Source organism: Schistocerca piceifrons, chromosome 4 (assembly GCF_021461385.2).
Source record: "Schistocerca piceifrons isolate TAMUIC-IGC-003096 chromosome 4, iqSchPice1.1, whole genome shotgun sequence".
Classification (NCBI taxonomy): Eukaryota; Metazoa; Arthropoda; class Insecta; order Orthoptera; family Acrididae; genus Schistocerca; species Schistocerca piceifrons.
The window spans coordinates 39678325-39701063 of record NC_060141.1 but is presented as its reverse complement, the minus strand read 5'-3'; the positions used below and the strand labels follow the sequence as shown (position 1 = coordinate 39701063).

At 39.3% G+C, this 22739-nt stretch overlaps 1 protein-coding gene across 1 annotated transcript in view; it reads left to right on the top strand.

Moving 5' to 3' along the window:
- LOC124795578 overlaps positions 1–22739 on the top strand; it is a 308534-nt gene that overhangs the window by 98914 nt on the left and 186881 nt on the right. Inside the window, exon 3 of the mRNA XM_047259649.1 lies at positions 7444–7848. Coding sequence (XP_047115605.1) covers positions 7444–7848 — 405 coding nt within the window. The remainder of the gene's footprint in view (positions 1–7443; positions 7849–22739) is intronic.

The following is a 22739-nucleotide window of genomic DNA, read 5'->3' as shown; positions in this document are numbered from 1 at the left end:
TGTTCGATTTCTTTACCATCTTATGTACTTCACACATCTCATGCATCATTGACAGTGAAATAATGTTTTGACTTTTTTAATGAACATGTTACTCTAACATATTTTCTTTCCTGTAAATCAAAGCAGATGAAGAAACTAGCCCATTTGTGGTTTTGAGCAGAGATAGTTTGTTTTTGTGTAAGATATTGACCATTGTCAAATTTTTGGCGGCTACTTCACAAGAAGCAAACCAGTTACCCATTGTAATGTTCCGGTTGGTGCCATAAATGTGGCATGTAAGACAATGATGGGTTAAGCACCAAAAAACTGATATAGAGATAATCAATAAAATGTGCATAGCACTATAAAAATTGGGAATCACCATGCATACACAACTACTATGCAAGTTTTTTGTCATATATGTGTTTTTGTTCTACATCAGTAGGGATAAGAATAAAATTATACAAAATTTGGAGAAAATGAAATGTTTGTATGCAGTGGTTTTAACATAAATAATGATACAAGTGCCATCATGCCCAGTTTCACTGATTTCATAGGGTTCTCCTAAAGCTATGTAATCTCCTCTTTCATAAATGGAATCATTTTAGCAAAAACCCATCTTTTCTACAGACAACCTAGATTCACAGTGTAGTATGTCCAGTCGCACCTGTTGAAGATAAGAAGGCTTCACTTTCCTCTTCAAGACTTAATGTTCCTTGAACTCTTCAGTTGCATCAGTAGCTGACAGAACTTGGCAATAGAACTAGCCATTCAGCAGTCAGTCTGATCCGCTGTGATTTTGAAATATGCACATTGGCGAGATTGATATATTTTTAAGCAGCTCACTTAGTCGTAAAAATTAGTTTCTTGCTTAATAGTCGCTATGATGGTGTTGTGTGCATAGCTTCAGTGATGAGGCGAATTAAATCTTTTGAAACTTCAGGCACAATTAGACTCTTTCACTTTTGATTGTGATCAAAATCACAATCACAAGACATAAAAGATTGTCCTTTCACCAAAAACTTGTGTTCTGTTTCTGTAAAGTAATCCTCTGCTTGTAGGTAAACTCACAGAAACATCATTATAATATTTTGTTCTGCCCACAGCAGTTGTCATTCCATATTATCAGTTTCTTTTTACAAATTTAGTCCAGTGTAAAGGCTTTGTACACAGAGGAAGCAATTTCATTCGCACCCTTTCCGCATATGGCATCATGACTAGTTTGACTATTGCTAACGTGAATGCAAAAGTTGTAATCTGAGAGCTGCTGCAAGTAGGACATTTCACTGTGCCTTAATGAAGGAAATAACTTTTTGTAAATGCATTGCAGCTCCACATGCTTCATAGTTAGACTCTTGATTGTGTTAGCTTTCATGGAATCTATAGCTTTCTCTGTTTCTCGGTGATGGAATTCTAACTGCAGTTTATTATCTTTATTATTGGGATTATACCTCAGTTTGCCTTTAAGATGATCACACGTAGAACAAGTGTCAAGCGACAAATGATGATATTTCAGTTTTGAGAATTTATCATTAAAGACTTCAGTATAGAAGTGGTATGTGTTTTTAGTGTCGTCATGTTGCTGTTGAAATTCCTTGAATAAATGAAAAACAGTCAGTTCCTAAGTATTCTTCATCAGCAGATTTTTGCTTTGAAAAGTTGTCTTTCTTGCCTTGGTGTGCCATTAATATCATTAACAACCAGCTTTTCATCTTCTTGTGTATATTTCTGGTGTTTTGTCTTATTCCTCATTCTTCTTTAATGACATTCTCACCACTCTAAGCAAAGTGTGTTAATGTTTTGAACCCTTCTTTTGGTCAAACTGAGAACCTCACAAAATGTATTAGGAAGCAGGGTGGGAGGTTATGGAGAATGATTTGGAGGTGGTGTTCTGTAGGAACATTGTACACAGCCACAATAGGATGTCGTGTAGGGTGACTTTTAGGGCTGCATTTTTCGAGTTCACGAAGCACTTAAATGGTAGGAGTGGATGGGGTTGCTAGTGTGAGGAGGGAGATGGATTCAGGTGTCAGGTTTTTGGGATGGACCTGAAGGCCTTGAGGAGCTGCTCGAGATCAAGTTGCACTTCCGGGATTGGATCATGGTTATGAGGTTGGTATGCAGAGGTGGAGTAAAGTTGGCTGAAACTCTCAGCTACATGACTACTATTCATGACCGCTGTGGTGGAGGTTTTGTTTGCAAAACGGATGATAAGGTATGGATTCTTTTGCTGGTCACAGACAGCAAAATGTTCCGTAGGAGTGATGCTGGACTCACCAGGAAGCAATGTAGGAAAGGAAGGTGAGGCCAGGTTAGAAGTGAGGTATTCCTGGAAGATTACCAAGGGATGAGTGGATGGAAGGGGGAAGAGGATCATGGTTGGGGCAGGGGGAGGCTGGAGCAGTTTTAAAAAAGTTTCTATATGGGACTTTGGCTGTTGTCAGTGGGGCATGTGGCAAAGACATGTTTTCACTGCAACGAATGAGTAAAGGAAAGGAGGTCCTTCACAAGTCCAGGATGGTTGAAATTAGGTTTGGGGCTAAAGGTGAGGCCTATAGGAAGTACTGAGACTTATGCAGAGGCCAGAGTTTGGGAAGAAAGATTGACAACAGTGTTACTGGATAGGTATTTAGGGGTAGTGTATTTCATGGAGGACACAGGAAGTTTTTGGGGGTGTGGAAGGTGGAGTAACCAGAAAGGCATGGCCGGAGAGCTAAGGGATTGGATCAGAGTATTAGGCTTTTTCTTGACTATAGGTAGCCCCAAGTCGGTATAAGATAGAAGTAGCTGAGACAGCTCCCTCAGATGATGCTGGGAATGCTGTTCCAGCAGTTGGAGGGCAAGAGTTTCTGTTGCAGTGATGCCATTCAGGAAGTTTGTATCACAGAGTAAAAGAATATTGCTCAAGGAGTAGAGGCTGTCAAGTATAGTTTGTGCGACTATGAAGGACCAGATTGGTCAGGGTGAGGGACTGATGGAATTCGAAAAGTTGAAGGTTTTTGCGGTAGGATGTGTGGCAGCCTGAGATGTCAGATTTAAAGGTAAGGGCATTAGGTGGAATACTATGTGCCACAGAGGACTTTAGGAAGAGGATATGTGAAAGGCAAGTTTTCAGAATTGGTGTGGCAGAATGAGCAGGGATTCATAGTTGGGGGACAAAAAGGCTGCCTGAAAATTTGTTAAAAAAAGGTGGAAAATAAGAGGCAAAAACTTAAGGTCAGAGTGTTTTATCATATAGAGCACTATGTAGGAAGTTCAGAATTTTTTTTTAAAGAGGTAGGAAGTAGTGAGCATGCTTGTAAATATATAAGTTCAGTCGAAAATTAACATGTGTGACAGTAAGAAACATGCATGATTGTAAATAAATCCACATGATCGTATACTGAGATTGTAAATGAACCTGTGATCGGCTAACGGTCAAGTTGGGCAATACAAATCAGTAGAGGAGAATGTGTTAAAACTACTAAATTTACATGTTCAAAAAGGGTTGAATTATTTCCCTAGTTCTCTTGATTCTATGAAATGGGAGAGATTACTCCTTTTGAAACTTGATAGATTGACTTAATATTACAGCTGGAAACACTTATGATGCTTTTCTGTAGTTAAACATTCATTAACAGATCAGTCATTTCAAATCATAGGATAAAGACCGAATGAATTCTTCAGCTGCCCTCGTGACACCACGAATCATTGTCACAACTCTCAGAATTCTCTTGGGCTCTGCACGCCTTCGAGAAGGGGTGCACTTCAGTGGAATGACCACTGACTCACCAAGTGTCATATGGTGGGAACCAGCTGTCATAGTCTTGTAGAAACATGGCATCCAGCCCCCGCCCTCTGATTATACGCACATACTAACAAATTCTCACACAGTACGCATATTCGCATTTATTAACTATGTAACGAAATTTCTACCTGCAGCTGATGAATACCATTTGTTCATAAGGGAGACTTGTAGTAACCTACCACGTTCATGAAGTGATATGTTACACTTCAGGTGGTGTCACCGCATTTGCTGGGAGTTGCATCACAGCACTTTTTAATGTGGTGGGCCATAACAATAACAGCCATTTAAAGTCCGTCTTAGATGGTGGTCTGCATGTGTTTTGAAGGCAGGTACTGTAGAGGAGAAGATATTACAGAAATATTAAGGAATAAAGAATGGACAACGAGTTGTAGATAAGTAAAGAGAGACAGTACCAAAGGTACAACTGTATGGGAAGTAAGTGAGCCAAATAGGCAGTTTATAATAATAATGGTAATTTATGACTCGAGCAATACGTAAAATAAGGGACTGGCAGCTGCTTACCTATAGCAGATCAATGCATGGAGCACAGAAACTTGTAATAGAAAACAGCATCCACACTAGCTTTTGAGCACTAGTTCTATTTCTAGTAAAAGTACGCACATTCACACAGACACCCAGATTCGCACTCCAGTGGTCGCAGCAAGATTGAGCACACTGTTCAAGAAAAATGCATTTTGGAATTATTTCCTTTCTTAGCATATCTGATCTATCCCAGTTTTGCCTTGAGAAAAATGAATATGATGTCAGATTTTTTTTCTCTAGTTTTTATGGTATTCTTATTTCAAGTGGAAATACTAAAAATACATTTCAAAAGTCTTTTCCTTATGCAAACAGCTAAACAATTTTGGGTTGATAAAAATGAAAGTGACATTAGAGATTCGATTAGCAGGTGTAACTCTGGTTTTAAAGCTTTGCTCTCTTAAGTAAAGGGACTTATTCACATGTATGTCTTCTTTTTGCTAGTTGTTTGTACTCTTTTTTCTGGGTCTTCTCTAGGCACTGTCCAGTATAAGTCCACAAACATAGAAGTGTTTAATTTTCCCCCAGACCTTCACTCCATTTGTGAGATGTCCTGGTGGAACTGCTCTACATGTTCGTCATTTACTGTACCACAGTTGTCAGGGATGAAGTCCACAGGTCCGCCTGTGGAATGGAGTTTAAATGACATTTTGTAGCGTAATTGATGGTATTTTTCTAGAAGATTATTCACAGTGACAACTTACGTGTTAACTCTTCGATTTCACAGGAAGCCATTTGCATCATCTTTAAATGCTTTCCATGTTGCTTTCTCATGGCCCTGGAAAACTTGTCCAAAGTTTTTATCTTTAAGATGATAACAAATCTGTGGAGTAGTGAAGATACTTTCTTTAACTTTAGCAGCACTGATCTGTGGAAAGCTTCTCTGATCTCGTCTGTCCTCTTTACAAAGTTCTTCTTTAATCCAAGTTTTATGTGTAGAGGGGACAAAAGAATTTTGCTTTTTTTCTACCAGAGGATCACACTGCACATTTTTCTTTTTGGGGCAGAGATTTTTCCCTAGGGGGCAAGATCTTTACTTTGGAGTGAGATGACCTAGCCTGACTATCCCACTGACACATGGAACAACAGTATTTTATGTAGCCCCACTGTACGCCCAGCAATATTGTAGTGACCTCTGTCAACACAGATGTATCATTGATGGTCAGTGTATTCAGTTGCTGTCAGAAATGTCTCATGTTTTCATAGGTTTCTTTCATGTGGAAAGCATGGTCTTATAGGCAGTGAAGGGAGGGAATTTCCATTATGTAAAAATACAGCTTTTAAACTTAGCTTTGAAGAGTATATAAATAATCTCCAGTCCTTAGGATTGTACTCCGGATGTAAAGATGTATTAAACCACTCACATTACAACAGGCAACAAGAGTATTTTTCTTTATCAAGTACTAATTCAGGTCTTTTTGCTGAGTCCTATACACAGACACATTGACATTAGATTACAGAAGATTCTGTTTTTGAAGCTGTTATGCCAAAAGCTCTAGTTCATCTTAAGATATTCCACATCTCTAATTAAATCACTTATTGTTAGTTTGGCCTGGCTAAATCTTTGTGGCTCACTGGTCAGTTCACTTTCAGGCATAAATTCAGTATCCTTTAAGATGATGGATGAGGTGATTTCTCCCTTCCGTGCACTTTGTCTACATTTGACTGCTGACTGTATACTTGCGGAGATCCTCTCCATGTGATTCTGGTCGAATGACTGGTGGGAAGTTGGGGCAGTCTACAGTATGCTTCTTTTTTCTAGACTTGCTATGCTGGAGGGTGAGGGAGAGGGGTGTTGTGCAGGAATGTGATTTGAAGGCTCTCTGCAAATCATTAGGACAGCAAACAGCACTGAATGAACATTTTTGTTTACCACCCACAGAGGGTCACAGCACATGTTTTGTAAATTGTATGTGGTACCTAGGACTGATCCATATTCCTAATTGCATCCCAAAGTAATGGTGATATTCTGTCTCCATAGACATGGCAAAAATTGTCAAGAAAGTTTTTACAGTTACGTGGCATCCTGGATTCTGTGCAGCCTTGGGGGGAGACAGTTTTTATATATATATATATATATATATATACAAAATTCAAGCTTTCGCAACAAACTGTTGCCTCATCAGGAAAGAGGGAAGGAGAGGGAAAGACGAAAGGATGTGGGTTTTAAGGGAGAGGGTAAGGAGTCATTCCAATCCCGGGAGCGGAAAGACTTACCTTAGGGGGAAAAAAGGACGGGTATACACTCTCTCTCTCTCTCTCTCTCTCTCTCTCTCTCTCTCTCTCTCTCTCTCTCTCTCTCTCTCTCGCGCGCACACAGATATATATATAGGTTTGCGGAAGAATGCAACTATTTCTGTAGAGAAACACGTGTAAGAAAATGGTTAAAAAGTTCTACATAATAGTAGCCATCCCAACTTTATTATCTCTAAGAAAAACTTGTATGCTCGTAAAAAGAGAGTTCACAACAGTGTAATCCACTGAAATGAGATTTCTTTGAACTGTTGTTGGATTGCAGCTATTGAGATAATGGTAGTAAATACCTTGGAAGAACAAGGAAATTGTGGTCACTGGAACATGATGCTTATTTTATCCCTCATGTGAAGATGATAACAGTAATTAATGTCTGTTGAAAGTACTGAAGATGTTTATTCGAATAATACACTAATTGTGCAAGCTATTACTTGAAATATGTACTATTCCTGTTCAAGCATGCTGTGCCTACAGTCTAAGAAAACATTCTTATATGGATGATTGTTATTGCATTTTCTAGGATTATTATTATGATGACCCACAAAGGAAGAATGGCATCTTGTTTTAAGTCTATGAACCTTTTAATAACTGTCACAAGTTATGTCTCACCTAAGTTGTATCATCCTCTAATTCAACCCATCTCACTTTGCTCTCTCATGTTATAATTACAACTTATACAGATGATAAGCAAGAACACAAAGGTTAGAGTTTATGTGTGAGCAGTAAGTGAATGAAGAAGTAAAAAGAAGAAAGAAAAGTATGAAGGCTAATTCTAGCATGTTGTGCAGGATAGAGGTTGTTATTGATAGTAATAAATTGCACATAGACTTTTTGGTTATTCCCCATGTGTTAAACTGACTGGTTCCCCTGCACTTCTGGTACAGGTCCCGGTGATGCAGACTTCGATCAGCTGCTGTCCGACAATGATCCACTGTTTGCTGACAGTGACCCTGACGCAGATGAATCGGTATTGGCTACAAGCCTCGATGAGTACTATGGCTTCAGTACAGATGCTGGGGCTGTAGGGGTGGATGTGGCAGTGGGAGGGCATTGGTCGGCAGCGGTTCAGCCGTCACCATCAGTTCTGCCTGGCAGCTCTGCACTTGCACCCCCACCTCCACCTCCACTCCCACCACCTGAACTGTTCGACTTGGTAAGACGCAAAAGATCACTTCGAGAGGATCGCAGTGCCTGTGCTGTTGCTGCTACTGCTGCTGCAAAACTGAGAGCGAGAACAAGGGGCATATCCTCTCCCTCGAGTTCCTCCACTGACTTCGTTTTCTCACCAGGTATTGTAATTGTTGAGAAGTATCTAGATGTAGTTTCTGCATTGATGAACAGAGACATACATTTCTGTGGAATTACGGATGGCATTAATTGACAGAGCAAAAGGTAAACTAGACAATGTTCCAGACCATTTCACTTGGAAAATTGGTTAATTTTAACTGTAGGCAAAAAGAAACACAATTTCTTTAAGTAAATACACTTTCATTTCACAGCATTCACGTCTTCAGTTTGTATGTTGCTCCTGTTGTGTTTGTTCACTTTAGTTTCTGGTGCAGCTTTCCATTCCTATGGATTTCATTGTGTGGCACTGTTCTGTGATTGTCAGTAATCTACATTGCAGTGCTGACATTTTTCACCACTGATTGCTGGCAGATTCATGTAGCAAATAATGTGACAAACTTTATTCTGTTAATTTATTTTGTGAACTTAACTTTCAACGTTTTTCTCTTTACTGTTCTTAAAATTATTGCTTTCCCCTGTGCTTGAGCCCTACGTCATTAGTCCTGTGTTGTTTGTTTTTGCTGAGCAACATAGTAAAATGATTTCACAGATATTTAATCTAGGATGCTGATAAATTCCATACAATCTTGGACAATATTAAGTTTTATTCCACATTTATTGTGACACACTCAGGATGCATAGATAGTTTAAAATTATTCAGGCCTGTGACCTACCATTTGGCTGTCTATGACCGAGACTGATGGGCAGCAGCTCCAAGCTATGGTTTCCTATTGTAATGCTGACTTTTGTTTCATTTTGTTGCCTTTTTGTAAGGCTATTGCAAGGTTGTATGGTCTTCAGTGCTCATTTTATCAAAGGAGCTATGCTTCTGAGTGAGGCTTTATGCTGCTGTACGCAATTTTCAGTATTCTATCAGACCACATATATTTTCTCTGTAGTCATAGCTACATAGTAAATGTAAGGGAAATGAAAGGTTTAAACCAGATTTTCCATGACTCTGAGTAACAACATGCCCAACAGAAATTTAGCTGAAGCGGAATAGAGTTTCTTAGTTTGTGAGATTCAGAAGCTAATCTCCTTCACTATAGTGCATGTTCAATAATACTTGGTGCTTTTCTTTTGCAGGTTTCTTTGATGTATTTTTGTGGTATCCATATTTATTTTGCAACCATTTCCTGCATTTAATCTGCTAACTTTGAACACACATATGGTGTGCACTGCTGCATGTATTTTGTACTCTTCCTTTCTCTGTAATAATGGAAAAAAACAGAAATCACTTGTTCAGAAGTTTGAAGTAAAATGGTTAATATTAAGCGAAGTAGTGACTACAGAAGAGAAAGTGATAGTAAATGAAGAAAATGTGAGAATTGACAACATTGCATTTCTCACTTATATTTACTGAAACATCAAGGAGCAACGACCCCTAAAATTGCAGGAGAGGGAGGGATATATTTCTATGTGGGCACAATAGAGTGTGAGGCCAAAGTAAACTGTTCCTTTACCTGCTGAACAAGAAAAATGATAAAAGTTTAAAGTAGACTTTTTGGAATGTATTTGGAAGTAAATTACTTCCTTTTCACAAGTGTAAAGATACATAAACAAAATAAAATTTGGTTTCTGTGAGCAGGTAATCGTCAGTGGAAATAGGTGATATGAGAAAAGCAAAAGTTCTTCTCACATTCTGTTTCTAGAGATTGAATTGAAAAATAAAATACGGTGGCACACGATTATTTGTTCTATTTTTAGTTTAAATTGAATTTCAAACTATGGCTACTCATTTCACTGAAGTATCCAAACATTCTCTTACAAAGATTTTCACATTCTTTCCTTTCTTAAATTTAAAATCAGAAACATCTTGGTTATATCATCGTGTTTGTTTAGTTCTGTCATCAGCTCGTGTTGTACATAAGCAAAAATTTCAGTTTAAAATTAGTGGGAATTCAGTAAGAAGATATACATCAGCAATACTATAATAAATAAGGATTATTTTTATGTTGTTCTGTTTGGAAATATTTCAGATTTTTTTTCAGTAAGTACAGCTTTTTCGTCATAACTGAAAAGTTCAGTGTTCACTACAATATGCATGCATGCATGTGAGAGTGCGCGCGTTACACCATTTCAGGGTGAATACACCCTATGACAACCGAGAAATCCGTGGGAAACATAGGAATTTTTTCATCTGGGAAAAGCTTGGGAATTTCTTAGAATTCTGGTAATTTTTCATTGTTTTAGTTTTCAGTTAAATTTTTATAACTTTGACTGGTAAGAATTGATATTGTAATGAATAATTTTATTTTAGCCTGCCTCTGCAAACTAATTTTGCAGCAATAAAATAGAAATAAGAGAATAACACCAAAATAGAACTTTAGTTCCAAAGAAAATGTGTCCTTTACAACAAAAAAACACAATACACACACTAGCGTCTGCAGACATCAAAATGTGTCAAATGCTTTAGGATGAAAATTTCACATGTAATTATAATAATGTATGGAAAAGTTGAAGTGCTTGACAGAACAGGTATTCAACTAAGTAATCCATGAACTGTTCTGTGATAGCAGTGCAATCTGTAATCATGCTGCTGCAATTTAAGCTTTGCTCTTAGGATCCTGCCTAATCACACCCTTGGAGAAAACCAGCAAAAAAATTTTGAAGGCCTATATTGTACAGACGTGTTCAAATTATTAGACTGAAGACATTTTTTCCAGTACTTGACATTTATTACACATTTACATCCACATACAGATTATATTTGTACATTCAGTACTTTGTATGCATGCCTTTGTTCTTAATCAACATTTTTATCCTGTTTGGCATAGTTTTTATTAACATTTCACACGACTTTTTAATATCATTGTCATGGTACCAGATCTCCATGAGATCTGGTTTGGTGGTTATTCTAAATTTCCTTATCCTCTGTTTCACTATAGCCCATATATTTTCAACTGGGTTCATATTAGGACTATTCCCTGGCCTGGGAAATACTTTCAGTTGCTTTTCTTCCAAGTACTTGGAAACACTTTTGACTTTGTGGCAAGGTGCTCCATCATACATAAAAATGGCATCTTTATTTGGAAACCACTCATTTATTTGGGGGAAAAGTTCGTTTTCAAGAATTTCTTTATATTGTTCTTGCCTCATTGTCCCTTCAACAATGTGTAACCTGCCAGGACCTTTCACAGACATCACACTCCAGACCATAGTGGAAGTTGGATGCTTCACACATCGCAGTTCAGAGAAAATTTGAGTCTCGTAACAAATAAATACCCCACTCATATGGTTATACTTGGTGGGGACTTCAACCTTCCCTCGATATGTTGGCAAAAATACTTGTTCAAAACCGGTGGTAGGCAGAAAACATCTTCCGAGATTGTCCTAAATGCTTTCTCCGAAGATTATTTCGAGCAGTTAGTCCACGAACCCATGCGAATTGTAAATAGTTGCAAAAACACACTTGACCTCTTAGCCACAAACAATCCAGAGCTAATAGAGAGCATCATGACTGATACAGGGATTAGTGATCACAGGGTCGTTGTAGCTAGGCTCAATACTGTTTCTTCCAAATCCACCAGAAACAAACGCAAAATAATTTTATTTAAAAAAGCGGATAAAGTGTCACTAGAAGCCTTCCTAAGAGACAATCTCCATTACTTCTGAACTGACTATGCAAATGTAGACGAGATGTGGCTCAAATTCAAAGTTATAGTAGCAACAGCAATTGAGAGATTCATACCTCATAAATTGGTAAGAGATGGAACTCATCCCCCATGGTACACAAATCAGGTCTGAACGCTGTTGCAGAGGCAACGGAAAAAGCATGTGAAGTTCAGAAGAATGCGAAATCCCGAAGATTGGCTAAAATTTACAGACGCGCAAAATTTGACACGGACTTCAATGTGAGATGCCTTTAATAGGTTCCACAACAAAACTTTGTCTCGAAATTTGGTAGAAAATCCGAAGAAATTCTGGTTGTATGTAAAGTACACAAGCGGCAAGATGCAGTTAATACCTTCGCTGTGCAGTGCCGATGGTACTGTTGCTGACGACTGTGCCGCTAAAGCGGAGTTATTGAACGCAGTTTTCCGAAATTCCTTCACCAGGGAAGACGAATGGAATATTCCAGAATTTGAAACACGAACAGCTGCTAGCATGAGTTTCTTAGAAGTAGATACCTTAGGGGTTGCGAAGCAACTCAAATCGCTTGATACGGGCAAGTCTTCAGGTCCAGATTGTATACTGATTAGGTTTCTTTCGGATTACGCTGATACAATAGCTCCCTACTTAGCAATTATATACAACCGCTCGCTCACTGATAGATCTGTACCTACAGATTGGAAAATTGCGCAGGTCGCACCAGTGTTTAAGAAGGGTAGTAGGAGTAATCCATCGAACTACAGACCTATATCATTGACGTCGGTTTGCAGGAGGGTTTTGGAGCATATACTGCATTCAAACATTATGAATCACCTCGAAGGGAACGATCTATTGATACGTAATCAGCATGGTTTCAGAAAACATCGTTCTTGTGCAACGCAGCTAGCTCTTTATTCGCACGAAGTAATGGCCGCTATCGACAGGGGATCTCAGGTTGATTCCGTATTTCTGGATGTCCGGAAGGCTTTTGACACCGTTCCTCACAAGTGACTTCTAATCAAGCTGTGGGCCTATGGGGTATCGTCTCAGTTGTGCGACTGGATTCGTGATTTCCTGTCAGGAAGGTCGCAGTTCGTAGTAATAGACGGCAAACCATCGAGTAAAACTGAAGTGATACCAGGTGTTCCCCAGAGAAGCGTCCTGGGACCTCTGCTGTTCCTGATCTATATAAATGACCGGGGTGACAATCTGAGCAGTTCTCTTAGGTTGTGCGCAGATGATGCTGTAATTTACCATCTAGTAAGGTCAACCGAAGACCAGTATCAGTTGCAAAACGATTTAGAAGAGATTGCTGTATGGTGTGGCAGGTGGCAGTTGACGCTAAATAACGAAAAGTGTGAGGTGATCCACATGAGTTCCAAAAGAAATCTGTTGGAATTCGATTACGTGATAAATAGTACAATTCTCAAGGCTGTCAATTCAACTAAGTACCTGGGTCTTAAAATTACGAACAACTTCAGTTGGAAATACCACAGAGATAATATTGTGGGGAAGGCGAGCCAAAGGTTGCGTTTCATTGGCAGGACACTTAGAAGATGCAACAAGTCCACTAAAGTGACAGCTTACACTACACTCGTTCATCCTCTGTTAGATTATTGCTGCGTGGTGTAGGATCCTTACCAGGTGGGATTGACAGAGGATGTCAAAAGGGTGCAAAAAAGGGCAGCTCGTTTTGTATTATCACGTAATAGGGGAGAGTGTGTGGCAGATATGATACGTGAGTTGGAATGGAAGTTATTAAAGCAAAGACTTTTTCGTCGCGGTGAGATCTATTTACGAAATTTCAGTCACCAACTTTCTCTTCCAAATGCGAAAATATTTTGTTGAGCCCAACCTACGTATGTAGGAATGATCATCAAAATAAAATAAGAGAAATCAGAGCTCGAAAAGAAAGGTTTAGGTGTTTGTTTTTCCCGCGTGCTGTTCGGGAGTGGAATGGTAGAGAGATAGTATGATTGTGGTTCGATGAACCCTCTGCCAAGCACTTAAATGTGAATTGCAGAGTAGTCATCTAGATGTAGATGTAGATGCTGCACACACTCAGCTTTGAACTGTTCTCCAGGTCTGCGATCATAATACTGGCTGCTTTCTTCCATTACAGTGAATACAGATTCATCACTGGAGCACACCTGAAGCATGTGTACAAAATTGTAAGTTAGAAAAGTTGGAAATAGCAGCATAGGAGACCTCAACAGTCCCAAAATTCAAATGTGCATTTCTTCAGTATCAGTAAAACATCACAATTTGAAGCCAAAACCCCTAACTTTAGAGATCAGACCCACTTAATTTACCATATCATTGCACATACCTTAGCCCAGTCCTCACTTGTCCACTCCTGAAGTTGTTTAGCCTACTGCAATCTTTTGGTTTTCATGGCAGGTGTGATTTTCTGTTTTTTCCTTGGTTGGCATGCCTCTAAACCACATTCAAACACCCTCCTCCTCACTGGCACAGGTGAAACTTCAACACCATAACCTTTCAGCTGATCGCTCATGTCTGTAGAAGTAAGTTTATGGTTCATTATTACCATGTTTGTAAGTCTTCTCATTGTTCCAGGACTGATTTTATTTTTCGTTATTTTTTATTTATTTATTTATTTATTTTTTTTTTTTTGACGTCCACATTTTCCTTTTCTGTTTGGGTTGTATTCACCACCTTTCTGCACTGAAAGTTTGATTCTGCTGACAGTTTCTGTGATATTCTCATTCTGTCAGCAATTTCTTGCAGTGTATGACACTTTTTAGCAAGAAGTGCCACCACAGTTGAAACTTTATGAGGTGAAACATCTTATGTCTTTGCCATGACCTCACTTTCTTTGGAAATGCTATGATTTATTCCTATAGCTAAAAACAAGCAAGTTCACAGACTACAGTATATAATGTCTTGTCAATGTACAAAAAGTTGATAGAATAGATAACAAGCCAAAGTACACCACAGAAACATAAAACATTTCTGTAAACACAGTTTCAAAGCATGTACACAGACAACTAACACCAACACAATTTGGAGAGAAAATTATAAATATTACCAAATGTGAAAAATTCAGTGATCTGCGAGTAGATTGGAAGGGAAATTTTGTGACATCAATCAAACCATTAAAACAAATCAATTATTACACTTTTCTCTCCTATTTTTACACCTGAAAACTTAATATAAAAAATAATCATTTAGTCTAATAATTTGAACACATCTTTATGTGAAAACTTGGCTTTTCTAGTAGCAATGCTGTATGCATATTAAATTAAATAATTAACTTTTCCTATTCGTGTGTTCGTGCTACTTAACAGTGATGATTGCTTGGCGGAAAACATTACATGTCCTGTGCTCTGTATATCTACTGTCATTGGCTGGCTAGATCACATGCCATGACTGATGATTAACTAACAAAAGCACATCACAATCTCTATTTCAGTGCTTCGGAAGTTGCCACACTATATTTGGTGGAATTTGTATTTATACTTTTGTAATAGGAAAATATGGAGTGTAAATGCACATCAAAGTTCTTTCCAAAATATGTCTTTTTTTTTTTGCATTTAATTTCCTAAAGTGATGGGAAGTTCTAATCTGGTGAATAAAACCTTTACCCTTCAATAGATTGATAAGTTTTACAGCTCCAAGGGAAAGTATTGTCGCTTAACATGGGGGAAAAAATGTACTGCCACCCAGGGTATCTGTATTTTCACATGGCAAAAAGTGTATTTTTAACTGAGAAATTCAGGAAATTTCACCACCCCCTGCTGCCTCCCCCCCCCCCCCCCCTTTCCTGTACATGCATACACACTGCATTATTCAGGCATGCACCTTGGACATTATTATACCCTCTCTCATTATTTTGGCTCAGATCTTGCAGCCATTATCAAAATGATTTGATGACAGACTTCTGATACTGAAAGCATACCTAAATATTCTTTGCGATGCCAGAAACACATGACCAAAATTATACTAAGCAGTTCGCAACACATTTGTTACAGATGACATAGTTAGCACGTAGCAAACACTGATAAATGAGCCCAGAGGTGCTGAACAAGCCACAGACTCACAGTGAATGAGTCACATGGTTCATCATTCATCCTGTTAGCATTGTACAAAATAACAGGCAGTGGAGACTTGAAACAGAAATTACTGTGAGAGAGAAGACATAAAATAAAGGGATAATATTAATTGTCTAGGTCGAGGTCCTTGTATTGGTTGATCGTATTGTATGCCAATTGTATTTGTACTGCTTCTTTGCGCACACAATCCCGAAAGGATGAGGGTGTGACCAATATCTGAGCATTATCATACTCCATAGAATGGTTGGTGAAAATACAATGCTGAACTGTATCAGATTTATTTTGACTGTTAGTGTTCATGCATGATTCATTTACTGTGTATGGTTTGTCGTAAATAACTTTTACCACACTTGTACATAATTGTACATGTACCTCCTTTTGTTACAGCAGGAGCTATACATTGCTCACTATTGGTACAAAATGCAAAGGTTGTAGGATTTGCTCTGAGCAAAGTTCCTTAATGAATTTTACTTTTGAGCCAGAAAATTTCCTCATTGGAATTTGACCACATTGTTGTTGCTTTTTGGAAAAATTTGATTTATGTGTCTACAACAAAGATGTCTCCTTGAAAACAGTCTATGTTAGATATTATACACTATTTAGCTCTTTTCCCATTACATGAAACATTCCTGGAATTTGATCTTTGGGGATAGCTTTTGATATCTCAGTGATGCATTTTTAATCTTACCTGTGCTTTTAAAATGATGGCTCTTTAAGTTTTTTTCTTTATTTTTGTGCACAGAACAAAGTCACATGGCCTTATTTATGGCAAATGTGATGGCTGGGGCATCATTAAATTACTGTTTTTGGCCAAAAATGAACAAACACGCAACAAAGTGTGAGCGGGTGCAAAAGCCATGAATTGAATCAGATTTATTTTTTTTCAGATTTTTTCTGCAAACAGCACTAAATTTGTTAGTGGTGGTTCTTATTGACCCACTGAGCATAACCTTCACATTTGACCACACTTGTTGAGTTTTTTCAGTCTTGGTGATCCAGAATATTTCTACTGGCATGACTGAGCTTTAGTTTCGAAGCCATATCCATAAACCCACTTTTGATCACCTGTTGTGGCACATTTCGATAATTGTGCTGTGTTGTCGATTTCATCTAGTGGCTCCTGAGCAAGTTGCTTTCACCACAGTTTTTGTTTAAAATTCAAAAATTTTGATATCGTATGTTTCATATCCAAAACTTCTGAACAAATTTTATGGTGTGAGCCAAATGATGTGCCAACATCATCGACTACTTCATTGACTGTGATTCAGCAATAATTCATAAGTCTTTTCTCTGCTTCATTGGTTAGTGATGTGTACTCATCATCTTCACTGTTCTCATGACCTCCTTCAAATGCTTATTCCACTTGTAAACCCTTGTTTTACCCAAAACAGACTTACCAAAACCAATATCTGACAAATATAAAACATTCTTATAACAAAATTTGCATGAAATTAAATTATCTGATCCATTTTTGTACAAAATAAATGTCAAGTAGTACTAAAATATACAGGATAACTAAAATATGAATGGTACTGTGCGAGCCGTTCCACACGGAATGGTGGATTGGTGGGTTGAGGGTCAGAGTGCTAGGGAGGGGGATCCAGCTTGGTTTGCTGCTGCATTCTGTTCTGACCCTAGTACTGGCATGAGCGAACAAGAGGTTCTTTCATCTGTCGCACAACATATTATAAAGTTTTTAACTCATGAAGGGGCTAAACCCTCGGAGATTTTAAGTCATTTAAAGGCACAGTTTGGGATGCTAGACTATCCCAGAGCTGAGTGTTTACTTGGGTCAGACAATATAAGGATGGCCAAGAAAGTGTGGAAAATGAAGGTCATGCTCCATGGCCAAGGTCAAGCCCCACAGTGACATCTGTGCTGTTCAAGAGCTTATTGAAGGTGATCACTGGTGCAGTATTGAATAAATTGCAGGGGAAGTGGGTATCAGCATTGGGAGTGCTCAAACCATTATCAATGAATAGCTGGGCTTGAGAAAAATTTGTACTCAACGAATTTGAAAGTTAATGTTAAGAACAGCAAAAACAGGTGAGATTGGAGATCTGTGAGAGACTTCTGAATCCATTCCAGCAAGAAGGGAAGGATTTTTTAAAGTGCATCATCGTGTGATGAGACACTGTTGCATCACTATACTCCAGAATCCAAAATGGTGAATAACGAGTCACAAGTTAAGGATGAAGCCTGCACAGTGGAGGCGAAAACCTGCTCGCAGCAGGAAAAGTACTTGTGACTCTGTTTTTTAGCTACAGAGTAGTGTTACTCATCGACTTTCTGTATGATAAATGTATGATGAATGCAGCTTACTACTCCTGATTGTTAACATCGGCAAAAGCCGCCTATCAAAAGAAAAGATGAAGAATGTACATCAGAGATGTCGTCCTACAAAACAGTGCTAAACCTCACTCCACGAATTTGACAATGGACAAATTGGAGGACACGCACTGGGAAACCCTCGACCGTCCTCCCTTCACTCCAGATTTGTTTGCACCTGACTCATATGGTATGTAGGTGGCTACTATGCCTAATGGAAACTGCTGCATCGTGCTGCTGCTGCCGCTGTTGGAGTGGACCAGCACTGTGGCACCAAGTCCAGGGGAAAAGGAGGGGGGGGGGGGGGGGAGGCTTAGTGCAGGAAGTTTCCCGGTGGGGACTCGAATTCGTGGCTGCGGCTGGCGGCTCCTCCTTGTCATTCCTTGTCCAGCATAGCCCCTTGGTACAGCTGGACTGTGATTGACTCTGCTACAAAATCAACTGTTATTTATGCCAAATAGCAACACAATTGTTGTGTCAGTGCCCCACTCCTCGTAACTTACCTGGCAACACCAGCGGAACCCCGATAATGGAGACATCACCTTCCCTGTGATGTGTATTGCTGATGTGCTAGCAAGCTACTCTTAGTGAGGCTAGCCTATCTTGCAATAATTTGACATGCTTGTTGGCTTAAGCTAAATGTCAACATACCACACTTTTCAGACACCAGTGACTAATTCAGTGTTCCAAAACACCTTCTCACAGATTTTACTCTTAACATGGTAGCGGCACTACGTTACCGCCCCCTCCCCCCACCTTTACGGAGAAGACCCAGTGCCTCAGATCTTCCTTAAGACTGTTTGTCACATCTACAATAGTTTCCTTTACAAAACATCTGATGGTGTGATTTTTAAAGTTGAGAGTCTGTGTTTGACTTCAGCCGTATATGCTAAATGCCTCCTTAGCCTATTTAGTTGCTTACATCTACAGCACTTAACAGTCCATTAGTTCTTCTAGGACTTTCATCACTTTGTGCTTTTACATTTCTCACTTTCTGTAAAACATATAGCCTTGATGATTTGCAAATATTCATAGGTTATTTCCCATAAACTCAAAAATAAATTTCTCTCTCATATTTACATTACACTACTATTCATACTGTGGCTGTCATCACCTTGGAATCTCTCCTCATGTTGTTTAATCTCCCAATCTCTCTCAAGATGCCCCTCTCAAGATGCCCTTGCCCTACTCATTATCTCAAATGTTATGAAACATATTTTGCTGCAAGTCTTTTTGCCACCCTCAAGCCCACACAACTTTTAACTCCCCATTCCACCCTTAAGAACAAAAAGTGACCTCTTTCTTTCTTAGTGAATTATCCTGAACATATCATCTTTAACAATAAATGCTCTAGCTCTATTAAACTCTTATGCAGGGCATCTCATTTTTCTATCTGGTGTTTTTTTTAATCCTTTGTTGGAACAACTTTGGAATTTTTTTATTGTGATAACAGTTCCCCTTATGTTTTTCCAGCAAACACTCTTCCAAAACAATCCTCACGAGAAAACCACATACAGCACTAGTTGAATCACTCATTACAGACTGAATTCGCCTCAAAATGCTTGTTTTTTTATTCCTGCTCCCAAAAAACAACTTCCTGGTGCCTGTGGCACTATACCGTGTGAATTGCCCCTTATCGTATTTGTACACGGCAACAGCTTTCTGTCGCTGAAGGTTAAATTTGGCATGATTTTTCACGCAGAATATTTACTTTCAGTCTTGAGTTATAATCTTCGTCCGATTCATACTTGTCGCATACATCAGACTGTGGCTGTGTGGTAAACACTCGCTGTGCAGGTCAGCTGCATACCCTGCGAGGCTGTGACACAGTACTTGTGCTCGCATTACGTACCAACCCTCTGATGCAAACTCTTAAACAGCTTTAGCTATGGGGGCTTGATCATCCACTCTGTGAACTTATCTTCTGCCACCACATCTGCAACCCAACTACCAACAACCCTTTAATATCTAAAACAAAATAATTATTGTAGTTCAACTCTGCTTTTCACAAAAATCACCAGCACCTGCACTTACATGTGCATCTGACCCAGGCTCACCCTGCCTCAGGGCTATCCCCATTATAACTACTGCATTTAAATCACCCGTGTTGCTATCCTAACACTTAATCAAGTCTGTATAGTCCACACCCATTCCTGCTACCTCAGACTCCACAGTTCCACTTGTTATTGGAGCCTGTACTTCTATGTTACTCTCCTTAACTTCAACAGTGTCCTTATTATGTGCTTTGTGTAAATTTTCAGGAATTTATGTTACGTTACCATCTATAATTACTGAAATCTTGTCAAAGATTGTCCACCAATCTTTAATGTCCTTCCATACTATTCACAGGACCAACAGATCAGCTACATTATTTGCAGTTGGCCATACTTGAGGAACAGGTAAACTATCCATAAGCCTGCTCCTCTACCTCACTGCTTTCTCCTTCTTCTTCCTCACTGCTTTCTCCTTCTTCTTCCTCACTGCTTCCTCCCTTTTCCTTCTTTCCAATCACTCCATAATCAATGTATTCATCATATCCTGAGGCCCACTTTCAATCCTGTGGCCATTGTGCTCTCTCCACAACTTAATACCATACTCTGGAGTTTTGCTGTAAACAATTTCCTTCTCTTCAGCCTGAAACACTTCCCATCTTTTAGACAAAAATTTTCACTCACCACTCGCATCTTATCTCCTCCTTCTCTGACAGTTCTCAATACCTCCAGTTTGGTAGCGTCCTGCAGTATCGTAAACCCTGCTCCTGGTGGTACTGACCATGATGTGATTACCTCTTATCAATTACAAAACATAAATGAAAAAATAATAATAGAAAAACCACTTAAACATACCACTATCCCAACACTTCTCACAACTTTACATGCTTAAATACCGAACTGTATTCCTTGCTCTGGACAAAACAAAGTCAAATAACCATAACATTATCATTTTACTTCCTACTATTACCTACATTCTCTCGCCTGAGTGGCTAGTAATGACTAAACTTGGCTTCACCTTTGGAATTGTTACCCATGCTTACCAGCTTATGTATGACTAGACAGTGAGCCACATCTCTTGCTTGTGACACCAATGTAGCCCATATCAACCAGGTAAAAACTAACACTTATGCCTCCTCAAAATCCTGTACATGTTCACTTGTCACATGCTGAACTCACAGGTAAAACTCAACCCTGGCAAAGTCAGCTGACTTGGCATAACACTACCCATCAGGGGAAAAAGGGGGGGGGGGGACCTGCACACAGAGACAGCACTTGCCCCACTGTGTTACTGAAACTACAGCCCTGCACTAGTAGAGTTATCTGCTTCATTCGTGGGCAGTAGTTGTAGGTGTTGCTGCTCCCTCTAGTGTCACCAAATGGGGTGGTGATGAGCTCAAAGATCTCAGTTCTGATACCTCTTTATAGCCAACTCCGTGGGTGACAGAAGGCCAAGTGGCATCGGGGTGATGTCAGATGGCAGGCTGATGAGTCCCAGGAAAAAGTAGCTATCAAAATTAACACTTTTATTTCCAATTGACACATTGATTCTGCAGCCAGTCACACCCCTGCCCCACAGGAGTTGGTCAGCTGCCAGCCAGTGTCCGCCCAGCTGACTGCAAAGTGTACTGGCACCCTGCTTTGCTGACGTCTGCACTTGGCACCAGGCCAGCGGCTCTATTGTGTGAACCACAGCACTGATGTCAGTGGTGCGTACTGGAATCTTGCAGAGGTCTCCCCTGTTTGGTGAATGGCTGCATCCAGATGGCTGAGACGTGTGGCAAGAGACCCAACCACCGCATTCTCAGTAGGCAGCTGCTGTGCCTGGGGTGTGACCTGCTGCCTCCTGGCTGGAGTGCAGCTGCTGCTAGAGTGGACCCCAATGATGGAGACATTCGCCTTTCCTCCACCATTAATTACTGTTGCTCTGGTCAGTTACTCGGAGCAAAGCTATCCTGTCTTGCAATAATTTCACACTCAGATGTTGACGTGGTGTGCTCGCTGATCACCTGTGGCTAATGCAATGTTCCACCACACTCTCTGACAAATTTTATTCTTAACCTGGTAGAGGTGCTACGAAACTTTGTATGTATCACCTACTTTTTTAAACAAATCTCATTATTCTGATGGGATTACTTTGATATCTGTATTATTGTTCTTGAACTTCTTGTTAACAATAAAGCATACTAATCTTGTACAGTAAAGCATACATTTGGATTTCCTCCCTGCTCTCTATCTATCATAATAAACGAATGTACTGATCTTACTTCTGTAATTTGGTCTTCATTTCATTGCTACACATCGGATAACCGTACTGGTCCCTAAATGTGATGTAGTTGGAACAGTTGGGTTTCAAAGATCCATTCTGTTTGTGGTGGGGTGGGTTTTGTTTCCCACTATCTTTTAAACAATCATTTCACCTACCTGGATAGGTTTCATGTTGCCTGCCCCCTCACTCTGCAATGGTAGATACTGGTTTAGCCCACAAAAGCAACATTGATGAAAATTCAGATAAATACTTATCATGCAAAGGCTAGCATGATTCATTTGAAAAATGTCTAAAATTTCCTTAAAGTTGACCTATTGTCTTTAAAAAATGGAAAATGGCTATCAAGTCCGTATTTAATATCTCAACATCACTTATGCAATGTTACTGACTTTCTCTGTTAAAAGCTCAGTTGGTATAGGCAAATGTTTCATCTTTGACACAAGTGAGAATTGTAGATAGGCTAATGGACACTAATGTGCTCTTCTAATTTTTTTTTAGCAATCCTGGGCCCATATCCATTGATGGAGTGGACTAAAAATGTCAGATCACACACATTAATATTTAATGATAGGAAAAAAAAAAACTGTGTACACCATCAAAGCAGAGAAACCTAAACTTCTTTTTTAACAGAACCAACTTTG